This window comes from Ranitomeya imitator, chromosome 1 (assembly GCF_032444005.1).
Source record: "Ranitomeya imitator isolate aRanImi1 chromosome 1, aRanImi1.pri, whole genome shotgun sequence".
Taxonomy (NCBI): domain Eukaryota; kingdom Metazoa; phylum Chordata; class Amphibia; order Anura; family Dendrobatidae; genus Ranitomeya; species Ranitomeya imitator.
The window spans coordinates 806,537,243-806,561,515 of NC_091282.1; the positions used below are offsets into that span (position 1 = coordinate 806,537,243).

Consider the following 24,273-nt stretch of genomic DNA (forward strand, 5'->3'; position numbering starts at 1 on the left):
TCGCCACTGGCGCCATATGCTCTTCACGGATGAAAGCAGGTTCACACTGACCACGTGACAGAGTCTGGAGACGCCGTGGAGAACGATCTACTGCTTGCAACATGCTTCAGCATGACCGGTTTGGCAGTGGGTCAGTAATGGTGTGGGGTGGCATTTCTTTGGAGGGCCGCACAGCCCTCCATGTGCTCAACAGAGGTAGCCTGACTGCCATTAGGTACCGAGATGACATCCTCAGACCCCTTGTGAGACCATATGCTGGTGTGGTTGGCCCCGGGTTCCTCCTAATGCAGGACAATGCCAAACCTCACGTGGCTCTAGTGTGTCAGCAGTTCCTGCAAGATGAAGGCATTGAAGCTATGGACTGGCCTGCCCGTTCCCCAGACCTGAATCCGATTGAACACATCTGGGACGTCATGTCTCGCACCATCCACCAACGTCCCGTTGCACCACAGACTGTCCAGGAGTTGGCGGATGCTTTAATCCAGGTCTAGGAGGTGATCCCTCAGGAGACCATCCGCCGCCCCATCAGGAGCATGCCCAGGCATTGTAGGGAGGTCATACAGGCACGTGGAGGCCACACACAGTACTGAGCATCATTTCCTTGTCTTGAGGCATTTCCACTGAAGTTGGATCAGCCTGTAACTTCATTTTCCACTTTGATTTTGAGCATCATTCCAACTCCACACCTCTGTGGGATATTAGTTGTGATTTACATTGATCATTTTTAAGTTCTATTGTTCTAAACACAATCCACTATGTAATGAATAAAAATTTACAAATGGAATATTTCATTCAGTGATATCTAGGATGTGGGATTTTAGTGTTCCCTTTATTTTTTTGAGCAGTGTATAATTTTGTGTGTTTTTTAATTTTTTCTTCACCTTTTTACTTTGTCCCATGGAACTTTCACTTTTTTGCAGTCTGATCACTTATGGAGGATTGCTATGGTTTACAAACTGTCAGCGCTGCACTGACAGACAAATTTGCTACACCATGCTCTGAGAATGGTGAAACAAGTTTCTAGCTCTGGTGACCCAGATGACAACATCAGATTACCATGGCAACGAGCGGATCCCCATAATGACATTGCGGGGGGTGCCGATCGGAGAGCAGAGGGGGCTCTTTCCCTCTGTATGCCTGATAAATGCTGCCATCGTACTCGATGGCAGCATTTAGCAGGTTAAAGTGCCTGGAGCAGTGAGGGCACCGCTTCTGGCAGTGAGGGCCTGGTGCCAGAATCAGCTGACACCCAGCAGTGATCATGCAAGCACAGCCCCAAAATCACCTGGACATATCAATACTTCCAAGGTTGCTAAATACCTACATCCAAAGTCGTGAAGGGGTTAAACAAGTCTTTGAGCTAGACCTATCATTAGATCCTCAGCACTTTTTACTTAATATTTTCCCTCAAGATATATGTAAAAGAACGGTTAGGCTTCTATATATGACTTATATACCAGAATCAAATATATCAGAAATTTCAAATATCGCACTGCTCTGAATGAAGAAACAGTAGAGAGATTCCACCTCATTTGATCCTCATGGGACACCTTAGGGTACCTCAGAACATTTAGGAACCTTACTCACTAGGTCATATATCTCCTTCAGCCCCTAACGCCTTTACTCATCCACCTTCCTTACATTTATTTGCATGTCTTGTATGTATCCTCTTTGTTTTTTTAGTTTGAGATGTTATATATATATATATATATATATATATATATATATATATATATATATATATATATATATATATATATATAGTGTGGACACACCTTCTCATTTAAAGATTTTTCTGTATTTTCATGACTATGAAAATTGTACATTCACACTGAAGGCATCAAAACTATGAATTAACACATGTGGAATTGTATACTTAACAAAAAAGTGAGAAACAGCTGAAATTATGTCTTATATTCTAGGTTCTTCAAAGTAGCCACCTTTTGCATTAATGGCTGCTTTGCACACTCTTGTTGTTAAGTATATAATTCCACATGTGTTAATTCATAGTTTTGATGCCCTCAGTGTGAATTTACAATTTTCATAGTCATGAAAATACACAAAAATCTTTAAGGTGTGTCCAAACTTTCGCTCTGTACTATGTGTATATATATATATATATATATATATATATATATATATATATATATATATGTGTGTGTGTGTATGTATATATATATATACAGTGGGACAAAAAAGTATTTAGTCAGTCAGCAATAGTGCAAGTTCCACCACTTAAAAAGATGAGAGGCGTCTGTAATTTACATCATAGGTAGACCTCAACTATGGGAGACAAACTGAGAAAAAAAAATCCAGAAAATCACATTGTCTGTTTTTTTAACATTTAATTTGCATATTATGGTGGAAAATAAGTATTTGGTCAGAAACAAAATTTCATCTCAATACTTTGTAATATATCCTTTGTTGGCAATGACAGAGGTCAAACGTTTTCTGTAAGTCTTCACAAGGTTGCCACACACTGTTGTTGGTATGTTGGCCCATTCCTCCATGCAGATCTCCTCTAGAGCAGTGATGTTTTTGGCTTTTCGCTTGGCAACACGGACTTTCAACTCCCTCCAAAGGTTTTCTATAGGGTTGAGATCTGGAGACTGGCTAGGCCACTCCAGGACCTTGAAATGCTTCTTACGAAGCCACTCCTTCGTTGCCCTGGTGGTGTGCTTTGGATCATTGTCATGTTGAAAGACCCAGCCACGTTTCATCTTCAATGCCCTTGCTGATGGAAGGAGGTTTGCACTCAAAATCTCACGATACATGGCCCCATTCATTCTTTTATGTACCCGGATCAGTCGTCCTGGCCCCTTTGCAGAGAAACAGCCCCAAAGCATGATGTTTCCACCACCATGCTTTACAGTAGGTATGGTGTTTGATGGATGCAACTCAGTATTCTTTTTCCTCCAAACACGACAAGTTGTGTTTCTACCAAACAGTTCCAGTTTGGTTTCATCAGACCATAGGACATTCTCCCAAAACTCCTCTGGATCATCCAAATGCTCTCTAGCAAACTTCAGACGGGCCCGAACATGTACTGGCTTAAGCAGTGGGACACGTCTGGCACTGCAGGATCTGAGTCCATGGTGGCGTAGTGTGTTACTTATGGTAGGCCTTGTTACATTGGTCCCAGCTCTCTGCAGTTCATTCACTAGGTCCCCCCGCGTGGTTCTGGGATTTTTGCTTACCGTTCTTGTGATCATTCTGACCCCACGGGGTGGGATTTTGCGTGGAGCCCCAGATCGAGGGAGATTATCAGTGGTCTTGTATGTCTTCCATTTTCTAATTATTGCTCCCACTGTTGATTTCTTCACTCCAAGCTGGTTGGCTATTGCAGATTCAGTCTTCCCAGCCTGGTGCAGGGCTACAATTTTGTTTCTGGTGTCCTTTGACAGCTCTTTGGTCTTCACCATAGTGGAGTTTGGAGTCAGACTGTTTGAGGGTGTGCACAGGTGTCTTTTTATACTGATTACAAGTTTAAACAGGTGCCATTACTACAGGTAATGAGTGGAGGAAAGAGGAGACTCTTAAAGAAGAAGTTACAGGTCTGTGAGAGCCAGAAATCTTGATTGTTTGTTTCTGACCAAATACTTATTTTCCACCATAATATGCAAATAAAATGTTAAAAAAACAGACAATGTGATTTTCAGGATTTTTTTTTTCTCAGTTTGTCTCCCATAGTTGAGGTCTACCTATGATGTAAATTACAGACGCCTCTCATCTTTTTAAGTGGTGGAACTTGCACTATTGCTGACTGACTAAATACTTTTTTGCCCCACTGTATATATATATATATACTCTGCAAAGAGTTTGTATGTTCTCTCCGTGTTTGCGTGGGTTTCCTCCGGGTACCCCGTTTCCTCCCACATTCCAAAGACATACTGATAGGGAATTTAGATTGTGAGCCACAACGGGGACAGCAACGATAATGTGTGCAACCTGTAAAGCGCTGAGGAAAATGTCAGCGCTATATAAAAATAAAGAGTATTGTGTGTGTATATATATATATATATACACACACACTAGATGGTGGCCCGATTCTAACGCATCGGGTATTCTAGAATATGCATGCGTAGTGTATAGCACAGCCCACGCAGTACATTGCGCAGCCCACGAAGTACATTGCGCAGCCCACACAGTACACGTTGTATATTGCGCAGCCCACGTAGTATATTGCGCAGCCCACGTAGTATATTGCGCAGCCCACGTAGTATATTGCCCAGCCCACGTAGTACATTGCGCAGCGCAGGTTGTATATTGCGCAGCCCACGTAGTATATTGCGCAGCCTACGTTGTATATTGCGCAGCCCACGTTGTATATTGTGCAGCCCACGTAGTATATTGCCCAGCCCACGTAGTATATTGCACAGCCCATGTTGTATATTGCGCAGCCCACGTACAGTCATGGCCAAAAGTATTGACACCCCAGCAATTATGTCAGATAATACTCAGTTTCTTCCTGAAAATGATTGCAAATACAAATTCTTTGTTATTATTATCTTCATTTAATTTGTCTTAAATGAAAAAAACACAAAAAGAGTTTGTCCTAAAGCCAAATTGGATATAATTCCACACCAAACATAAAAAAGGGGGTGGACAAAAGTATTGGCACTGTTCGAAAAATCATGTGATGCTTCTCTGATTTGTGTAATTAACAGCACCTGTAACTTACCTGTGGCACCTAACAGGTGTTGGCATTAACTAAATCACACTTGCAGCCAGTTGACATGGATTAAAGTTGACTTAACCTCTGTCCTATGTCCTTGTGTGTACCACATTGAGCATGGAGAAAAGAAAGAAGACCAAATAACTGTCTGAGGACTTGAGAAACCAAATTGTAAGGAAGCATGAGCAATCCCAAGGCTACAAGTCCATCTCCAAAGACCTGAATGTTCCTGTGTCTACCGTGCGCAGTGTCATTAAGAAGTTTAAAGCCCATGGCACTGTGGCTAACCTCCCTAGCAGTGGACGGAAAAGAAAAATTGACAAGAGATTTCAAGAGATTGACAAGAGATTGTGCGGATGTTGGATAAAGAACCTCGACTAACATCCAAACAAGTTCAAGCTGCCCTGCAGTCCGAGGGTACAACAGTGTCAACCCGTACTATCCGTCGGCACCTGAATGAAAAGGGGCTGTATGATAGGAGAACCAGGAAGACCCGATTTCTTACCCCGAGACATAAAAAAGCCAGGCTGGAGTTTGCCAAAACTTACCTGAAAAAGCCTAACACGTTTTGGAAGAATGTTCTCTGGTCAGATGAAACAAAAGTAGAGCTTTTTGGGCAAAGGCATCAACATAGAGTTTACAGGAGAAAAAAAGAGGCATTCAAAGAAAAGAACACGGTCCCTACAGCCAAACATGTCGGAGGTTCCCTTATGTTTTGGGGTTGCTTTTCTGCCTCTGGCACTGGACTGCTTGACCGTGTGCATGGCATTATGAAGTCTGAAGACTGCAAACAAATTTTGCAGCATAATGTAGGGCCCAATGTGAAAAAGCTGGGTCTCCCTCAGAGGTCATGGGTCTTCCAGCAGAACAATGACCCAAAACGCACTTCAAAAAGCACTAGAAAATGGTTTGAGAGAAAGCACTGGAGACTTCTAAGGTGGCCAGCAATGAGTCCAGACCTGAATCCCATAGAACACCTGTGGAGAGATCTAAAAATGGCAGTTTGGAGAAGGCATCCTTCAAATATCAGGGACCTGGAACAGTTTGCCAAAGAAGAATGGTCTAAAATTCCAGCAGAGCATTGTAAGAAACTCATTGATGGTTACCGGAAGCGGTTGGTCGCAGTTATTTTGGCTAAAGGTTGTGCAACCAAGTATTAGGCTGAGGGTGCCAATACTTTTGTCTGGCCCATTTTTGGAGTTTTGTGTGAAATGATCATTGTTTTGCTTTTTGCTTCATTCTCTTTTGTGTTTTTTAATTTAAGACAAATTAAATGAAGATAATAACACCAAATAATTTGTGTTTGCAATCATTTTCAGGAAGAAAATGAGTATTATCTGACAGAATTGCAGGGGTGTCAATACTTTTGGCCATGACTGTAGTATATTGCGCAGCCCACGTAGCATATGCGCAGCCCACGTAGTATATTGCCCAGGCCACTTTGTAGATTGCGCAGCCCACGTAGTATATTGCACAGCCCACGTAGGATATTGCGCAGCCCACGTAGGATATTGCGCAGCCCACATAGTATATTGCACAGCCCACGTAGTATATTGCGCAGCCCACGTAGTATATTGTCCAGCCACGTCGTATATTGCCCAGCCCACTTAGTATATTGCGCAGCCCACGTAGTATATTGTCCAGCCACATAGTATATTGCCCAGTCACGTAGTATATTGCCCAGCCACGTAGTATATTGCCCAGTCACGTAGTATACAGCACACAGCCACGTAGTATACAGCACAGAGCCACGTAGTATACTGCCCAGTCACATAGTATATTGGCCAGTCACGTAGTATGCACCATATCCGTGTTAAAATAAAAAGAATTAAAATAAAAACTAGTTACATACTCACCTTCTGGAGCCTCCGGATCGAAGCGTCCGGTTACCGATGCTCCTCGCGCGCTCCGGTCTGAAGATTGCATTGCGGTCTCGCGAGATAATGACGTAGCGGTCTCGCGAGACCGCACGTCATCATCTCGCGAGACCGCACTGCATGCAGCTGTCAGCGGGGCGTCACGAAGAGCATCGGTAACCGGCCGCTTCGATCCGGAGGCTCCAGAAGGTGAGTATGTAACTATTTTTTTTATTTTTTTTAATTATTTTTAACATTAGATACTTTTACTATTCATGCTGCATAGGCAGCACGAATAGTAAAAAGTTGGTCACACAGGGTTAATAGCAGCGTTAACCGAGTGCGCTACAGCGCGATCAACGCTGCCATTAACCCTGTGTGAGCGCTGACCGGAGGGAAGTACGGAGCGGGCGATGTGACCGGAGGAGAGTACGGAGCCGGCGCTGTGACCGGAGGAGAGTACGGAGCTGGCGCTGTGACCGGAGGAGAGTACGGAGCCGGCGCTGTGACCGGAGGGGAGTACGGAGCGGGCGCTGTGACCGGAGGGGAGTATGGAGCGGGCGCTGTGACCGGAGGGGAGTAAGGAGCGGGCGCTGTGACCGGAGGGGAGTACGGAGCGGGCGCTGTGACCGGAGGGGAGTACGGAGTGGGCGCTGTGACCGGAGGGGAATACGGAGCGGGCGCTGTGACCGGAGGGGAGTACGGAGCGGGCGCTGTGACCGGAGGGGAGTACGGAGCGGGCGCTGTGACCGGAGGGGAGTACGGAGCGGGCGCTGACTGCGGGGAGGAAGGAGCGGCCACTGACTGCGGGGAGGAAGGAGCGGCCGCTGACTGCGGGGAGGAAGGTGCGGCCATTTTCTTCCAGACTGTGCCCGTCGCTGATTGGTCGTAGCTGTTTTGCTACGACCAATCAGCGACTTGGATTTCCATGACTGACAGAGGCTGCGACCAATGAATATCCGTGACAGACAGAAGGACAGACGGAAGTGAGCCTTAGACAATTATATAGTAGATATAGTTCTCTTGATGAGCTTCAAGAGGTAGTCAACCATCTTGAAGGAGTTCCCAGAGATGCTTAGCACTTGTTGGACCTTTTGCCTTCACTCTGCGGTCCAGCTCACCCAAAACCATCTCAATTGGGTTCAGGTCTGGTGACTGTGGAGGCCAGGTCTTCTGGCGTAGCACCCCATCACTCTCCTTCTTGGTCAAATAGCCCTTACACAGCCTGGAGGTGTGTTTGGTGTCATTGTCCTGTTGAAAAATAAATGATAGTCCAACTAAACGCAAACCGGATAGAATAGCATGCCGCTGCAAGATGCTGTGGTAGCCATGCTGGTTCAGTATGCCTTCAATTTTGAATAAATCCAAAATAGTGTCACCAGAAAAGCACCCCCACACCATCACACCTCCTCCTCCATGCTTCACCGTGGGAACCAGACATGTAGAGAGCATCCGTTCACCTTTTCTGTGTTACACAAAGACACGGTGGTTGGAACCAAAGATCTCAAATTTGGACACATCAGACCAAAGCAGATTTCCACTGGTCTAATGTCCATTCCTTGTGTTTTTAGCCCTAAAAAGTATCTTCTGCTTGTTGCCTGTCCTTAGCAGTGGTTTCCTAGCAGCTATTTTACCATGAAGGCCTGCTGCACAAAGTCTCCTCTTAACAGTTGTTGTAGAGATGTGTCTGCTGCTAGAACTCTGTGTGGCATTGACCTGGTCTCTAATCTGAGCTGCTGTTAACCTGCGATTTCTGAGGCTGGTGACTCAAGTAAACTTATCCTCAGAAGCAGAGGTGACTCTTGGTCTTCCTTTCCTGGGGCGTTCCTCATGTGAGCCAGTTTCTTTGTAGCGCTTGATGGTTTTTGCAACTGCACTTGGGGACACTTTCAAAGTTTTCCCAATTTTTCGGACTGACTGACCTTCATTTCTTAAAGTAATGAAGGCCACTCGTTTTTCTTTACTTAGCTGCTTTTTTCTTGCCATAATACAAATTCTAACAGTCTATTCAGTAGGACTATCAGCTGTGTATCCACCCACCAGACTTCTGCACAACACAACTGATGGTCCCAACCCCATTTATAAGGCAAGAAATCTCACTTATTAAACCTGACAGGGCACACCTGTGAAGTGAAAACCATTTCCGGTGACTACCTCTTGAAGCTCATCAAGAGAATGCCAAGAGTGTGCAGAGCAGTCATCAAAGCAAAAGGTGGCTACTTTGAAGAACCTAGAATATCAGACATAATTTCAGTTGTTTCACTTTTTTGTTAAGTATATAATTCCACATGTGTTAATTCATAGTTTTCAGTGTGAAATTACAATTTTCATAGTCATGAAAATACAGAAAAATCTTTAAATGAGGTGTGTCTAAACTTTTGCTCTGTACTGTATATATATCACAATAATTTGTCATAGTGATTATAGTAACATAGTAACATAGTTAGTAAGGCCGAAAAAAGACATTTGTCCATCCAGTTCAGCCTATATTCCATCATAATAAATACCCAGATCTACGTCCTTCTACAGAACCTAATAATTGTATGATACAATATTGTTCTGCTCCAGGAAGACATCCAGGCCTCTCTTGAACCCCTCGACTGAGTTCGCCATCACCACCTCCTCAGGCAAGCAATTCCAGATTCTCACTGCCCTAACAGTAAAGAATCCTCTTCTATGTTGGTGGAAAAACCTTCTCTCCTCCAGACGCAAAGAATGCCCCCTTGTGCCCGTCACCTTCCTTGGTATAAACAGATCCTCAGCGAGATATTTGTATTGTCCCCTTATATACTTATACATGGTTATTAGATCGCCCCTCAGTCGTCTTTTTTCTAGACTAAATAATCCTAATTTCGCTAATCTATCTGGGTATTGTAGTTCTCCCATCCCCTTTATTAATTTTGTTGCCCTCCTTTGTACTCTCTCTAGTTCCATTATATCCTTCCTGAGCACCGGTGCCCAAAACTGGACACAGTACTCCATGTGCGGTCTAACTAGGGATTTGTACAGAGGCAGTATAATGCTCTCATCATGTGTATCCAGACCTCTTTTAATGCACCCCATGATCCTGTTTGCCTTGGCAGCTGCTGCCTGGCACTGGCTGCTCCAGGTAAGTTTATCATTAACTAGGATCCCCAAGTCCTTCTCCCTGTCAGATTTACCCAGTGGTTTCCCGTTCAGTGTGTAATGGTGATATTGATTCCCTCTTCCCATGTGTATAACCTTACATTTATCATTGTTAAACCTCATCTGCCACCTTTCAGCCCAAGTTTCCAACTTATCCAGATCCATCTGTAGCAGAATACTATCTTCTCTTGTATTAACTGCTTTACATAGTTTTGTATCATCTGCAAATATCGATATTTTACTGTGTAAACCTTCTACCAGATCATTAATGAATATGTTGAAGAGAACAGGTCCCAATACTGACCCCTGCGGTACCCCACTGGTCACAGCGACCCAGTTAGAGACTATACCATTTATAACCACCCTCTGCTTTCTATCACTAAGCCAGTTACTAACCCATTTACACACATTTTCCCCCAGACCAAGCATTCTCATTTTGTGTACCAACCTCTTGTGCGGCACGGTATCAAACGCTTTGGAAAAATCGAGATATACCACGTCCAATGACTCACCGTGGTCCAGTCTATAGCTTACCTCTTCATAAAAACTGATTAGATTGGTTTGACAGGAGCGATTTCTCATAAACCCATGCTGATATGGAGTTAAACAGTTATTCTCATTGAGATAATCCAGAATAATTATAGTTAGTGATATAGTTTAATCTATATCACAAAGCTGATTTACTTTGTTTTCATTGTAATCTGATAATCTTTATTCCTTTTGCCAAGTCTGTTCTTTGTGGAATTTTAAAATTGTTCAAGAAAAATTACAATTATTAATAAAAAGCAATTGAAACGTCATATGTGCTCCAAATTAGTATTAAAAACGTCAGATCACTACACAAAAAATATGCCCTCATTCATCCTCAATTCAGAAATAAGACAGGGTTCAAAAAGGACACAAACCAAACATATTTTAAAAATTAAATTTTTTTCTGTTTTTCTTTTTCATCACTTAAATGGGGAATAAAATTGATGCATGTTCTGTATCTGTAATTACACAGACTTTGACAATCATGTTTTTTTTAGTTTTTTAGTGCATTATATAGCAAAATTCCGTCATTCAAAACTACAACTTGACCGCCACTCTCAAAAGAAATCATCATATGTGTATGCCGGCAAAAATATATATTATGGCTTTGGAAGAGGGCAAGAAAGAAACCCAAGTGCAAAATGAAAAATTCCCTGGTCATTAACCTCTTCACAACCTTTGAGTTTTCCTTTTCCATTTTTTGCCCCCCTTCTTCCCAAAGCCATAACTTTTCTATTTTAAGGTCAATATGGCCGTGGGAGCTTATTTTTTGCAAGAACAGTTGTACTGTTGAATGACACCATTGGTTTTACCATATCGTGTATTATAAAACAGGAAAAAATTCAAATTGGAGTGAAATTCCAAAAAAAGTACAATTCCACAATTTTTTTTTGAGATTTTTTTCACCATGTCGCCTAAATGTTAAAACTGACCAACCATTATGATTCTTCAGGTCAGTATAAGTTTGTAGATACAAAATAAGTATAGGTTATTTTTTATTTAAGTGGTGAAAAAAGATCCAAAGTTTGTTAAAAAAATTTTTTTTTAAAGAGCCATTTTCTCATCTGCTACGAACGCCGGCCACTGGGCAGCGCTCATAGCAGATCGACTTTAACAACCACAGGGGTCTCCTGCAGACCCAGGGATGTCATGCCAACCCATTGGCGCCACGCCATCATGTGACAGGAGCGCAGATGGGTGGGTCATATAACCTGCTTTCTGGTGTGGCCATGTTAAATGTTGCTGTCAGAAACTCACAGTGACATTTAAGATGTTAACAGCTTCGGGTGGATCGCGATTCCACCAGCGGCTGTTAAGGGCACATGTCAGCTAATCAGATCATGTGCCTGAAAACATGTGGGCTCAGCGCCAGAGCCCGCATGGACGCAACCTATCTCGTGAAGGGGTTAAAGGATTAAAGATGGATTTTCATTCTCCATAAGCTCCAACCATATGCAAACTACAATCTAAATATAAGCTTTACTTTAAGACTGAAGCACCCCCCTGGGGAAACATGTCCTTCAAATCCTGTAACAGGCATTTCACTTGTGTAGTTGTATCCCAGTTGGCTAATGCATCTGATCTGTGCTAGGAAGTGGGAAAAATGTTATATATAGCATACAAGTGCTCACTTTGAAGGCAACTTGTTAGCAGGATTTTGCTAAGTAATGAAAAACAAAAAAGACATTGTAATCGTCGCTTCGTGCATCGGTGCGGGACTGTGGATCATCAACTCTGCTCTGCACCTCCACTGCCTCTGGTGTCTTCATTTTTTCAATTTTGCATTAACGCCGTCCTAATTGCAGGTGGCATTTATGCACAGAGATCTCCTAGAAGTCTTTAGGAAAATGGCACCGATGGCGACATGTGCAGATTTAGATTTCAACTCAATAAGCCGAGATCTCAATCTACAAATACAATGGCACAGGTGCCATTTTTGTCCTTCTAAATTCTGAGTTGGCGCTGTCCTAGCCACGGGAGGCGCTTGTGCACATTGATCTAATGGCAGTCTTCAGGAAAATGGCGCCGGTGACAGCGCAAGCGCAGATTGACCACCATCCTCCTTCAGAAGAAATGGCACTAGTAGCAGTGCGTTCGCAGATGCACCACGAGCGGTCTTCAGAAAAAAATGGCACTGGTGGTGGTGCATTCGCAGACAGAGATATCATTGAGAAGATCTAAATCTGTGCATGTGTCGCCATCCCTGCCATTTTCCTAAAGACTGCCAGGAGATCAATGTGTGCAAGCGCCATCCGCAACTACGATGTCGCAGATTCAAAATGTAAAAAATGAAGACTATTAAGACACTAGAGGCAGCAGAGGGGCCGGAGTAGTGCTGAAGACCTTGTCCACAGTTCCGCACCGATGCACGAAGCTATGATTGAAGTTTTCTTTTAATCACTCATTACAAAAAATCCACATAAGGACTTTATTCAATGCAGGTATTAATCAGTGTAAAAGCATCAACATGGCCATGTCTGTAATTTACTTAGCAAAATCCTGCTGACAGGTTCCCTATAAAATCCCCTGTAATAAATGCTAGAATTCTCAAACACCAGAAGCCTGCTTCACATATAGTTATCTACTATAGAAATGCATATGCATTGAGTTATTGTGAGTTGCAGACAGCCAGTTTTATTCCACTGCTGAGTGAAGGTGGAGCAGAGGATTTGTCAGGCAATACTACATGTGCTTCTACACCTATTCAACATACATGATAAAAACAAACAGCTGAGTTTTGGACCTATTTAGAGGCCACTATGCAGGGAGCTGTGGAGACCATTTTGTCTTGGAAGATACACACACGCCACGATTCATGGATGCATGAACCACTTTTTTGCCAGAATTCTGAAATAAAATGGCTTGAAATTACTTTTGGAGCTTACTCGTCTGCCTAGGTCAGCTCTCCCAACCTTTTGAATACTGTGTGCGTCTCTGGTAGAACAGGGTATGGCTAAGTACCTCTGACAAATTAATCTTAGTTTACACCTAAAAGCGGCATAAATGACAAATGTGCGGCAGCCGATGACTGGGGTACACTTCTGGAGGAGGTGCACAGCAATTTAAAGATGCACCAAATTCATTAAGAGGCGTAAGCTTCTTTGTGATTTTGCCGCATCATACTCCAGTACTCCATGAAGGCTGATGAATTGTGGCCAATGATTAATAAATCACTGTAACAAATAAAGGCCAGCAAAGAAAAAAAATGATTTTCCATTTCCGGCAACATGCCTTTATGGTAACAATTATTTTTTTATCCAAAACCTACCTAAAATAGTCACTGCAGGCAGCTAGGACCACTTTGTGAACTTGGAATACTTCATTGTTTATGGTAAGAATGACATCAAGCAGCTGGCCCTGTGCTCGTAGTGCAGTCAGTCCCTGCAGAAGGGTTGTGCTATGGCCTGGAGCGGAGAAGGTGCATTTCATACTGCTGTTCTTGTCAGCCATGCTAAAAGTAGAGAAAACAAAAAACCACTGACTATCCTTGTAGGATGACATTCAATACCATGCAAGTAGATTGTACACATCACAGTGGCACTAACACTGACCATGCACAATGTTGTCAGTGCTCACACTGGAAATTCTGTTCAGCGGACACAGGCAAATAATGAACTGTTCTAGCAGAGAATTTCTAGCACTACAACTGCAAATATTGTCCATAGAATCTGTGATTGTGCTATAATTAAATCTCCCTTAAAATATATACAGTTGCAATCACAATTATTCAGCCCATGTTGCAAATTACATTTATCAACAAAATATATACAGTGGGGGAAATAAGTGTTTGATCCCTTGCTGATTTTGTAAGTTCGCCCACTGACACAGACATGAACAGTCTATAATTTTAAAATGGCAGTTTGGAGAAGGCACCCTTCAAATATCAGGCACCTGGAGCAGTTTGCCAAAGAAGAATGGTCTAAAATTCCAGCAGAGCTTTGTAAGAAACTCATGGTTACCTGAAGCGGTTGGTCGCAGTTATTTTGGCTAAAGGTTGTGCAACCAAGTATTAGGCTGAGGGTGCCAATACTTTTGTCTGGCCCATTTTTGGAGTTTTGAGTGAAATGATCAATGTTTTGCTTTTTGCTTCATTCTCTTTTGTGTTTTTTTCATTTAAGACAAATTAAATGAAGATAATAATACCAAAGAATTTGTGTTTGCAATCATTTTCAGGAAGAAACTGAGTATTATCTGACAGAATTGCAGGGGTGTCAATACTTTTGGCCATGACTCTATGTCTTTTTATACAGTGTATGTAAACCTCTGGTTTCAACTGTGAATGGTTCAGATCCCCAAACAAATTTAAACATTAGACAAAGATAACAGAGAAAACAGAAAATTCAATTTTTAAATGAAGGTCTCTTTATCATTAATGGAAAAAGAAATCGAAACCTAAAGAGCCCTGTGTGACAAATTAATTACCCCCTAAACCTAATAACTGGTTGGGTCGCACTTAACAGCAAGCGTGTGCAATAACTGGCAATGAGTCTTTTACAACACTCTAGAGGAATTTTGGCAAACTCATTTTACAGAATTGTTGTGAATCATAGAATGTTAGAGTTGGAAGAGACCTGAAGGGTGATCATTTCCAACCACCTGCTCAATGCAGGATTCACTAAACCATCTCAGACAGATGTCTGTCCAGCCTATGTTTGAAGACTTCCATTGAAGGAGAACTCACCACCTCTCACCACCTGTCCCACACATTGATCACCCTCACTGTGAAAGTTTTTTTAATTGCTTTGCGTGTTTCCATGTGCAAATGAGAATAAGGATGATCCCTCTAAACTGTGACATCCCTTCAGATATCTGAAGACAGCTATTAAGTCTCTTCTTAGCATAATTTTTTGCTAGCTAAACATTCCCAGATCCTTTAACCATTCCTCGTAGGACATACTTTGCTGTCCACTCACCATCCTGGTAGCTCTTCTCTTAACTTGCTCCAGTTTTTCAATGTCTTTTTTCAATATGTGGTTCCTAGATCTGAACACAGTATTCTAGATGTGGCCTGACCAGGGAGGAGTAGAGGGGGATAATTACATCACGTGATCTAGACTCTATGCGTCTCTTAATACATCCTAAAACTGTTTGCCTTTTTTTTCTGCTGCGTCACACTGTTGACTCTTGTGCAGTCTGTGATCTATTAGTATAGCCGAGTCTTTTCAAACGTGCTGTTGTTTGGTTCTATTTCTCCCATTCTATAGATGTAATTTTAGTTTTTTTTCCTCAGATGTAGAATCTTGAATTTCTCTATTAAATACCATTCTATTAGTTGCTGCATATTGTTCAAGCTTATTTAGATCCTTCTGAATCCTTTCTCGTTCTTGTTAGCTATCCTTCCTAGTTTTGTCTGCAAATTTGATCAGTTTACCTCCAGTTTCCTCATCTTGATCATTTATAAAAAGTTGAATAACTTTGGGGCTAGGACAGAGCCTTGTGGTATCCCAATTGAAACACTCTTACAATTGGATGTGTAATCTTTCTTTACCACTCTTTGAGTACGATCACTGAACCAGTTATAAATCCACCTAACCGTAGTCTTGTCAGTCCCATACTTGGTATTTTTCAATAAGGATAGTATGAGATACTTTATCAAATGCTTTGCTGAAGTCAAGATATACTATATCTACCACAGTGTCCCTGATATCCCCAGTCAGTGATTCTATCATAGAAGGAAATTAGATTAGTCTGACATGACTAGTTTGCTACAAACCCATGCTGGCTCTGGTTAATTATTGTATTCTTATCCAAGTACTTGCTGCTTAATAATTGCTTCTGGGACTTCTCTTTTCCAGGATTTTTCAAAGATTCTGGCTAGTGGTTCTGTAATTTCCTCTGCTAACTCTTTTAGTACTCTAGGATTTAATTCATCTGGACAAGGAGATTTAAAGTAATTTAAATTAGTGAAGTATTCCCTCACCATCTCGGTTTATGAATAGAGTGGATTCTTTTATTCCTTCAATGGCAAGATCATTTGATGTCACATTTGCTTTCTTAGAAAACACAGATGCAAAGTAGCAATTTAAATGGAACCTGTCACAAGGTTTGGCAGATACGAGCAGATGCTGAGCCTCTCTGACTTTTCCCAACACCTGCCACTGCAGTACCATACTCTGCCCTCCACAGGGCAGATAAGAACGCCTGTGCAGGAGTGCGATTCCGGGGAGCCTGTGTGGATGACGCAGGGACACATCATCCACATGAAGCAAGAACATGGGAGATGCCAGATCAAGAAGAGTGACACCCATTGGACCGAACCGCCCCCCAGGCGAGTATAATTAAAGTTGTTTTTCTTCTTATACAGGTCGGATTGGAGGCTGTATATAAGCCCTGAAAGGGGGTGGCCGTAACTCGTATTGGCCAAACCTGGTGACAGACGCTGATCTGACACAGTGCTATGCAAAGTGTCAGCAATCCAACATGATACAGTGATGTCCCAACCTGGGACAATGTTATGAAGTTAAAAAAAAAAACAATGTGTAAAAATATTTTTTTAAAACATCCCCAAATAAAGAAAAAATATATATTTTTTCCAATAAATCCAATTACATATGTAAATAAAAAAAACAATAAAAGTACACATATTTGGCATCGTCGCGTCCGTGACGTCCCGCTCTATAAAACTATCCCACTAGTTAACCCCTTCAGTGAACACCGTAAAAAAATAAAATAAAAAGCGAGGCAAAAAACAATGCTTTTTCATCATACCGCTGAACAAAAAGTGCAATAAAAAAGATGGATGAAATTAAAATGGTACCGCTGAAAAAGCGATGCAAAAACTATTTTTTATATAAATTATTGTGTAAAAGCGCTAAAACATAAAAAAAGATATAAATGAGGTATCGCAGTAATCATACTTTGAAGAATAAAACTGCTTCATCAATTTTACCACACGTGGAACGGTGTAAACGCTCCACTCCCAAAAGAAATTCAGGAATTGCTGGTTTTTGTTCATTCTGCCTCCCAAAAATCAGAATAAAAAGCGATTAAAAAATGTCATGTGCCCGAAAATTGTACCAATAAAAATGTCAACTTGTCCCACAAAAAACAAGACCTTACACGACTCTGTGGGCCAAAATGTGGATAAATTATAGCTCTCAAAATGTGGTGATGCAGAAACTATTTTTTGCAATAAAAAGGGTCTTTTAGTGTGTGACAGCTGCCAAACATAAAAACCGGCTATAAAAACCAGCTATAAATAGTAAATCAAACCCCCCTTCATTACCCCCTTAGTTATGGAAAAGAATAAAATAAAAAAGTATTTATTTCCATTTCCGATTAGGGTTGGAGCTAAAGTTAGGGTTGGGGTTAGGATTACGTGTACGGTTGGGGCTAGGGGTGTGTCAGGGTTAGGGGTGTGGTTAGGGTTGGGATTAGGGGTGTGTTGGGGTTAGGGTTGGAGTTAGAATTGGGGGTTTCCACTGTTTAGACACATCAAGGACTCTCCAAACGCGACATGGCGTCCGATCTCAATTCCAGCCAATTCTGCGTTGAAAAAGTCAAACGGTGTGCCTTCCCTTCCGAGCTCTGCCGTGCACGCAAACAGTGGTTTACCCCCACATATGCAACCCAATTTTACCTGTTACCCTGGTGAAAATAAAAATTTGGGGGCTAAGAAATAATTTTTTTGCAAAAAAAAAGGATTTTTTATTTTCACGGCTCTGCATTATTAACTTTAGAGAAACACTTGGGGGTTCAAAGTTCTCACAACACATCTAGATAAGTTGCTTGGGGGGTATACTTTCCAAAGTGGTGTCACTTGTGGGAGATTTTCAATGATTAGGCACATCAGGGGCTCTCCAAACGCGACATAGTGTCCGATCTCAATTCCAGCCAATTTTGCATTGAAAAGTCAAACGGCGCTCCTTCCATTCCGAGCTCTGCCATGCACCCAAACAGTGGTTTACCCCCACATATGGGGTATCGGCATACTCAGGATAAATTGTACAACAACTTTTGTGGTCCAATTTCTCATGTTACCCTTGGTAAAATAAAACAAATTGGATCTGAAGTAAATTTTTTGTTAAAAAAAGTTAAATGTTCATTTTCTTTTAAACATTCCAAAAATTCCTGTGAAGCACCTAAAGGGTAAATAAACTTCTTGAATGTGTTTTTGAGTACCTTGAGGGATGCAGTTTTTAGAATGGTGTCACTTTTGGGCATTTTCTGACATATAGGCCCCTCAATGTCACTTCAAGTGTGAGGTGGTCCCTAAAAAAGTGGTTTTGCAAATTTTGTTGTTAAAATAAGAAATTGCTGGTCAACTTTTAACCCTTGTAACTTCCTTACAAAAAATTATGTTTCCAAATTTGTGCTGATGTAAAGAAGACATGTGTGAAATGTCATTTATGAACTATTTTGTGTGATATGACTCTCTAATTTAAGGGCAAAAAAACTAAAAGTTTGAAAATTGAAAAATTTTCACCGAATTTCCATTTTTTTTTTACAAATAACCACAAGTCATATCAAATAAATTTTACCACCATCATAAAGTACAATATGTCACAAGAAAACAGTCTCAGAATTACCAGGATCCGTTGAAGCATTTCAGAGTTATGATCTCATAAAGTGACAGTGGTCAGAATTGAAAAAATGGGGGGGGGGCGTGGCCTATCTGCTGATGGAGTAGGTCGCACAGAGTGGGAGCTCCTCAGCCAGGAACCTCAAAGCGGCACACTTCTACCTCTCAGGTGTCCTCTTCTGCCTTTGCGACATCGGTGCTGGCTCCTGGAGCGTCGGTGAGTGCATGGGGAAATCCAGAGCGTCCAACCGCGATCCCCCTAGGAGAATTCCCGACTTCTTTGCAGCCACCCCGCAGCCACCGCCGGAATCCAAGATGGCGCCGTCCTCCCCCAGGGCTTCCCGCTTTTCACAACGCAACGCTCAGGCGTCGCGGTCCGGCGCTGCGGCGTCGCATCCAGATGGAACAGCGCTACATTCGGACGCAGCAGCGTCGCATTTTGGCGGAGCAGCGTTAAATTCAGGCGGCTCGGCGTCTGACGCAGCTGATGGCCCGGTGACCGCATTTCTCCTTAGAGGACTGCTTGGGGACCTTAGATCCTCCATCCAAGAGGACTTGCGTTCTATGCTGGCTGAGCTAAGAGGAGAGGTGGCGGAGCTGGGCAACCGCACGGACCGCCTGGAGCACAAGATGGCAGAACTGGTCTCCTCTCATAATGAGCTCTGGGACGCACATGAATCCCTGCAAACCCTAGCTGCTAAAACCCACGCTAAAGCCCTGGACCTGGAAGATAGGTCCAGGAGAAATAACGTTAAACTGAGAGGCATCGAGGAATCTGTCCTGGCAGGGGATTTGAAGTCATTCCTGCAGGACTTTATGGCGGCAGCCTTACCGCAGTTCGCGCCAAAGGACTTCATAATAGACCGCGTGCATAGGATCCCTAAACCCTCTGGCCTGGGGCCCTCCATCCCCAGAGATGTGCTGGCGCGCATACATTTTTTTGAGATAAAGGAGGACTTCCTACAGGCCCTAAGGAGAACCCCAGCGCTTCCTGAACGATTTGCAAACATCTCAGTCTTTCCGGATCTCTCTCCGGGCACTTTGGCTCTGCGGAGGACCTTCGCCCCCTACACTGCCATCCTCAGAGAGAAAGGCATTCTGTATCGCTGGGGATTTCCGACGAAGCTGCTTATTCGCAAAGATGGATCAATCACTACCTGCCTAACTCCGTCCCACGCGGCTTCGGCTCTCGCTAAATGGGGACTCCCGACTCCGGACTCCTCGAGTGCCGTGAACATTCCTAAGCATGGGTCTGACGGAGGTCCCAGGGCCCGTATCACACCGGACTGGGAGGAGGCCTGAGTCTACTGTATCTTTGGTTCCTGGCTATTTTCCCGCACGGATTTACTTGGTTTTTCTTTTTTTTTTTCCTTTCTTAAGCTGCGTTGGTTTCTCGCTTGAGAGCTCCAGCAGCATTTGTTTGCCCCATAGGTGAACTGTTTTTTTGATTCTCACCTTCTGGACTCAGGATATTCCTGAATGGACCTTGGTCCGCCGGTTTTTTTGTTGTATGTCCTGTTTGTTTCCCTATGTTCTTTCTCTCCTGTTTCTGTTTTGCCCTTTCTTATGTCCTGCTTTATTGACCACATGTTTTCTTTGCCTTTGCTCAGGTTATCAGTGTTTGAGGACTGTAAAACTGTTCTTATGCCTTTTCAATGAGTATCTCACTGCATTCAGTTAACGTTAATGGCCTCAACTCGCCGGGTAAGAGGTCTGTGGTTTGGCGTCAGTTGAGCAAATCCCGTCATGATATTTTATGTCTCCAGGAAACGCACTTGCTGGAATGTGATAACTCCAGAATGCAATCAGGTCTGTACCCGCATCAGTTTTTTGCCAATGGCCCATCAAAAAAGGCGGGTGTAGCCATTTTCTTCAGCAGGTCCAACTCCTTCCAACTGGTTCGCTCTATAGCGGATCCATTGGGTAGATTCATTGTGGTGTTGTGTCTCATTAATAATGCCCCATATACTATTGCCTCGATATATGCCCCTAATGTAGGCCAACTTAAGTTTTTGGAGGGTGTATTCAAAACTCTTAATGATATTCAACATGGGCACAAGCTGATAGCTGGTGACTTCAATGCCCCAATGTCCAAGGTCCTTGACTGCTCTGCCTCCTCACTGTCTAGATGTGAAGTCGGGCCTCTAGCTGACTCTTTCCACTTGCATGATGTCTGGCGGTACCTGCACTGCGGTGAGAGAGACTACACTTTTTTGTCTCCCAGACACGGTTCTTATAGCAGGATCGATTTTGTGCTGGTGAATGACGTGGCTCTCCCTCACTGCATCGCAGCAGATATTGGCAGTATCACCTGGTCAGATCATGCCCCGGTGTCCCTTACCCTGAAGGACCCCTTGGCCATCAGACCCCTGCGCGTTGGCGCCTTAATGCCTACCTCCTGGCTGACCAATCCAATTCCCAATGTATAGAGGAGGCCTAGGGAGAATTTTTTGCCTCCAACGACACTCCTGACATTGGTGACGATACCCTCTGGTTCGCCCACAAGGCGGTGATTAGGGGTCACTTCATCAAGCTAGCGGCAAAGGCTAAGAGGAAATACAATGCGGCACTTCAGGTAGCCTTAGACGAATTATCTCGCCTGGAATCTGCTCATAAACTTTCTCCTACTCCAGCGCTTCTCTCTGACCTTTCTAAAGCCCGCATACATGTTCGCAATCTCCTCCTCCATAAGGCTGAGAAGGCCCTGAGGAAAACCAGAGCCAAATTCTACACAATGGGGGATCGAGCGGGTGCTGTTCTGGCTAGATGTGTTAGGAAGAGAGAGGCCCAATCCAAGATCCCATTCTTGCTCCGGTCTGACGGCTCCCAGGTTCGCAACCCGATTCAGATTGCGGAGGAGTTTGCTTCTTATTATTCCTCGCTCTATGACCTCGGGTCTGACCTGGGGATTCCTCAACCTACGCGGTAGTCAATTTTGGCGTTCTTGGAGAGGGCTAATCTCCCCTCGGTCACTCAGGAGCAGCTCTCCTTCCTAAATTCCCCCATTGTCGAGTCTGAACTCTCGCAGATTATCAGAGAGGCCAATAAGGGTTCTTCCCCGGGGCCTGATGGCTTTCCCTTCTCCTACTATGCTCAGTTTCTTCCTGTCCTTGCCCCCTTTCTGTTGCGTCTTTTTAATAATTGGCTGGCGGTTGGTAGTATTAGGGCTGAGGGGTTGGAGGCAGCCATTGCGACTCTCCCCAAACAAGGGAAACCCACAACATCTCCGGGGAACTTCCGCCCGATAGCACTCTTAAACTGCGACGTTAAGATTTACGCAAAAATCTGGACCAATAGATTGTTCTCAGTCCTTCCTGATCTCATTCACCCCGACCAAGTTGGGTTTGTTCCTGGCAGACAGACGAGGGATGGTACCAGACGATTGATAGATCTCTTGGATGTGGTGGAGAGGGGGAGTCTCCCCAGTGTATTCCTGTCGCTCGATGCCGAGAAGGCGTTCGACAGAGTGCACTGGGGCTATATCGAGCTCACATTGGAGAAATTTGGGCTTACCGGGCAGATTAGCAAAGCGGTTATGGCATTGTATTCCAACCCATGCGCGTCGGTTCGATCGGCGGGATTCGGGTCTCGAACGTTTCCCATTAAGAACGGTACTCGTCAAGGCTGCCCCCTCTCCCCTATCATCTTTGCTCTGATCATGGAGCCCTTGGCCGCCATGGTCAGGCAGTGCGCGGACATAAGGGGAATTGCGGTGGGGGGAACTGAGCATAAAATTGGTCTTTATGCAGACGACGTGGTCCTGACCTGCACCTCTCCCTTAACTTCATTGACTGCAATCACCACCATCCTATCTGAGTTTTCGGCGGTTTCATATTATAAACTTAATCTCACCAAATCCACAATTTTCCCCCTCTTCCTCCCCCCCCCCCTTCAGATTCAAATTCAATCTCAATATGCTTTTATTTGGGCTCCCTTGGGCTTTACATATCTGGGCATCAAGATTACTAGGCTAGATAACATAGTCCGAGTAAATTGCGAAGAAACTCTTTCGGAGGTCAGGAGGGGCATGGAGCAAATATCAAGCGCGTCTCTCTCGTGGATGGCCCGCATACAAACGGCGAAAATGCTATTCCTCCCCAAAATAATGTACCTCTTTCGGTGCCTTCCCCTTTTTATCTCCTCGAAGTTTATTTCGGCATTTCAATCTTTGATAGACCGATTTATCTGGAATAAGAAGCCCCATAGGGTCAGGCGTCGGATTATGTCCCTTCCGTACTCTGCGGGGGGGTTGGGAGCTCCTGCGGTCCAGGCGTATTACAGGGCGGCGATCCTTGAGCCCCTTAAAATATGGTGGGAGGGGAACTCACGTTTGTCCTGGTTTCTGATTGAATCCCATTTTGCTCCCCAAAACTCGCTTAGATTGCTTTTGGAGCTCCAACTACTTCAAGTTCCTCCTGTGGGTCCCTGTCTCCGTTCTATTAGGAACGCATCTAAACTATGGGCGCTCCTTAGCACTTCTCTCCTAACATTCATGTTTGACTATGTCTCTTTGCAGGCTGTGGAGTGTGCCATTGTCCACATTTCTCTTGCCTCCTGGACGAGGCGTGGGGTGCACCGGGTGGCGGACCTTTTTGGCTCGGACGGTCTCTTGTCGTTTGAGGACCTTGCAGGGAGATTTTCCCTCACTGGGTCTGACTTCTTTCAATACCTGCAGATTCGCAGCTTCCTCAGACCGTGGCGGTCATTCGGTGCACCCCTGCCTCTGACAGAGGACCCGGCCCATAGATTTTTCAGACCATCCACCATTGTGCCACATGGCATCTCCATAATTTATAAAGCCCTCATTTCATTTGGTTCTACTGACAAACTGCCTTTTATGTCTTCCTGGGAGTCAGCGTTGGGCTTTGAGGCTTCCCTGGAGGATTGGCAATTTGCTATGGTACACCCTTCTAGGTTCTCGTCTTGTTTGGGCCACTTGGAGCAGGTGAAAAAAATTCAGCTCCACTGGTACCTCACCCCCGCCCGATTGGCGAGGGTTTTCCCGGCTATCTCTCCGCGCTGCTGGAAGGGATGTGGCGCCCTTGGGTCCTCCTCTCATGTCTGGTGGTCGTGTCCGCAGGTCCGGGTCTTCTGGCGTGAGGTAGAGACTTTGATTGAGGATCTGATCCGTATGCCCCTTGTTCTGAGTGGCCAACTCGCTGTCCTGGGCATCTCCCTCATCGATCTCCCTGCCCCCCTGCGCCCCATAGTTTCTAATATCCTAGTCGACGCTAGGCAATGTATCGCGAAGCATTGGAAGACCTCCGTTTCCCCCTCCAGAGCAGAGCTGATCTCCAGGATTGATTTACATTTTTGTTATGAGGTCATGATGGCAGGGGGTCTTTCGAAAAGAGCTAGGGTCCTATCGTGGTGGGACCCTTGGACGTCCTCGCCATTTGTATCTCAGTCTGCCCTTTCCCTTATTTAAACTGTTTGCTCCTACAATTCTGCTCTTGTTTTTTGGTTTTCTGTTTATTTCTTCTATCCTCTATGTGACACTGTAATTATGTATTTTGTATTGATTACATTGTGGTCCTTAATACGGTATACATTGGATTTTTCCC

General features: G+C 43.9%; 1 protein-coding gene across 2 annotated transcripts in view; it reads right to left on the reverse strand.

The window, feature by feature from the left end:
• Positions 1-24,273, reverse strand: part of KLHL26 (kelch like family member 26) — a 141,908-nt gene that overhangs the window by 41,426 nt on the left and 76,209 nt on the right. Inside the window, exon 2 of one of the 2 annotated variants that reach the window (XM_069738966.1) lies at positions 13,457-13,639. The exons of the other annotated variant lie outside the window; for it this stretch is intronic. Within the exon in view, the coding sequence (XP_069595067.1) occupies positions 13,457-13,639 (183 nt within the window). The remainder of the gene's footprint in view (positions 1-13,456; positions 13,640-24,273) is intronic. 2 annotated transcript variants of the gene reach the window in all.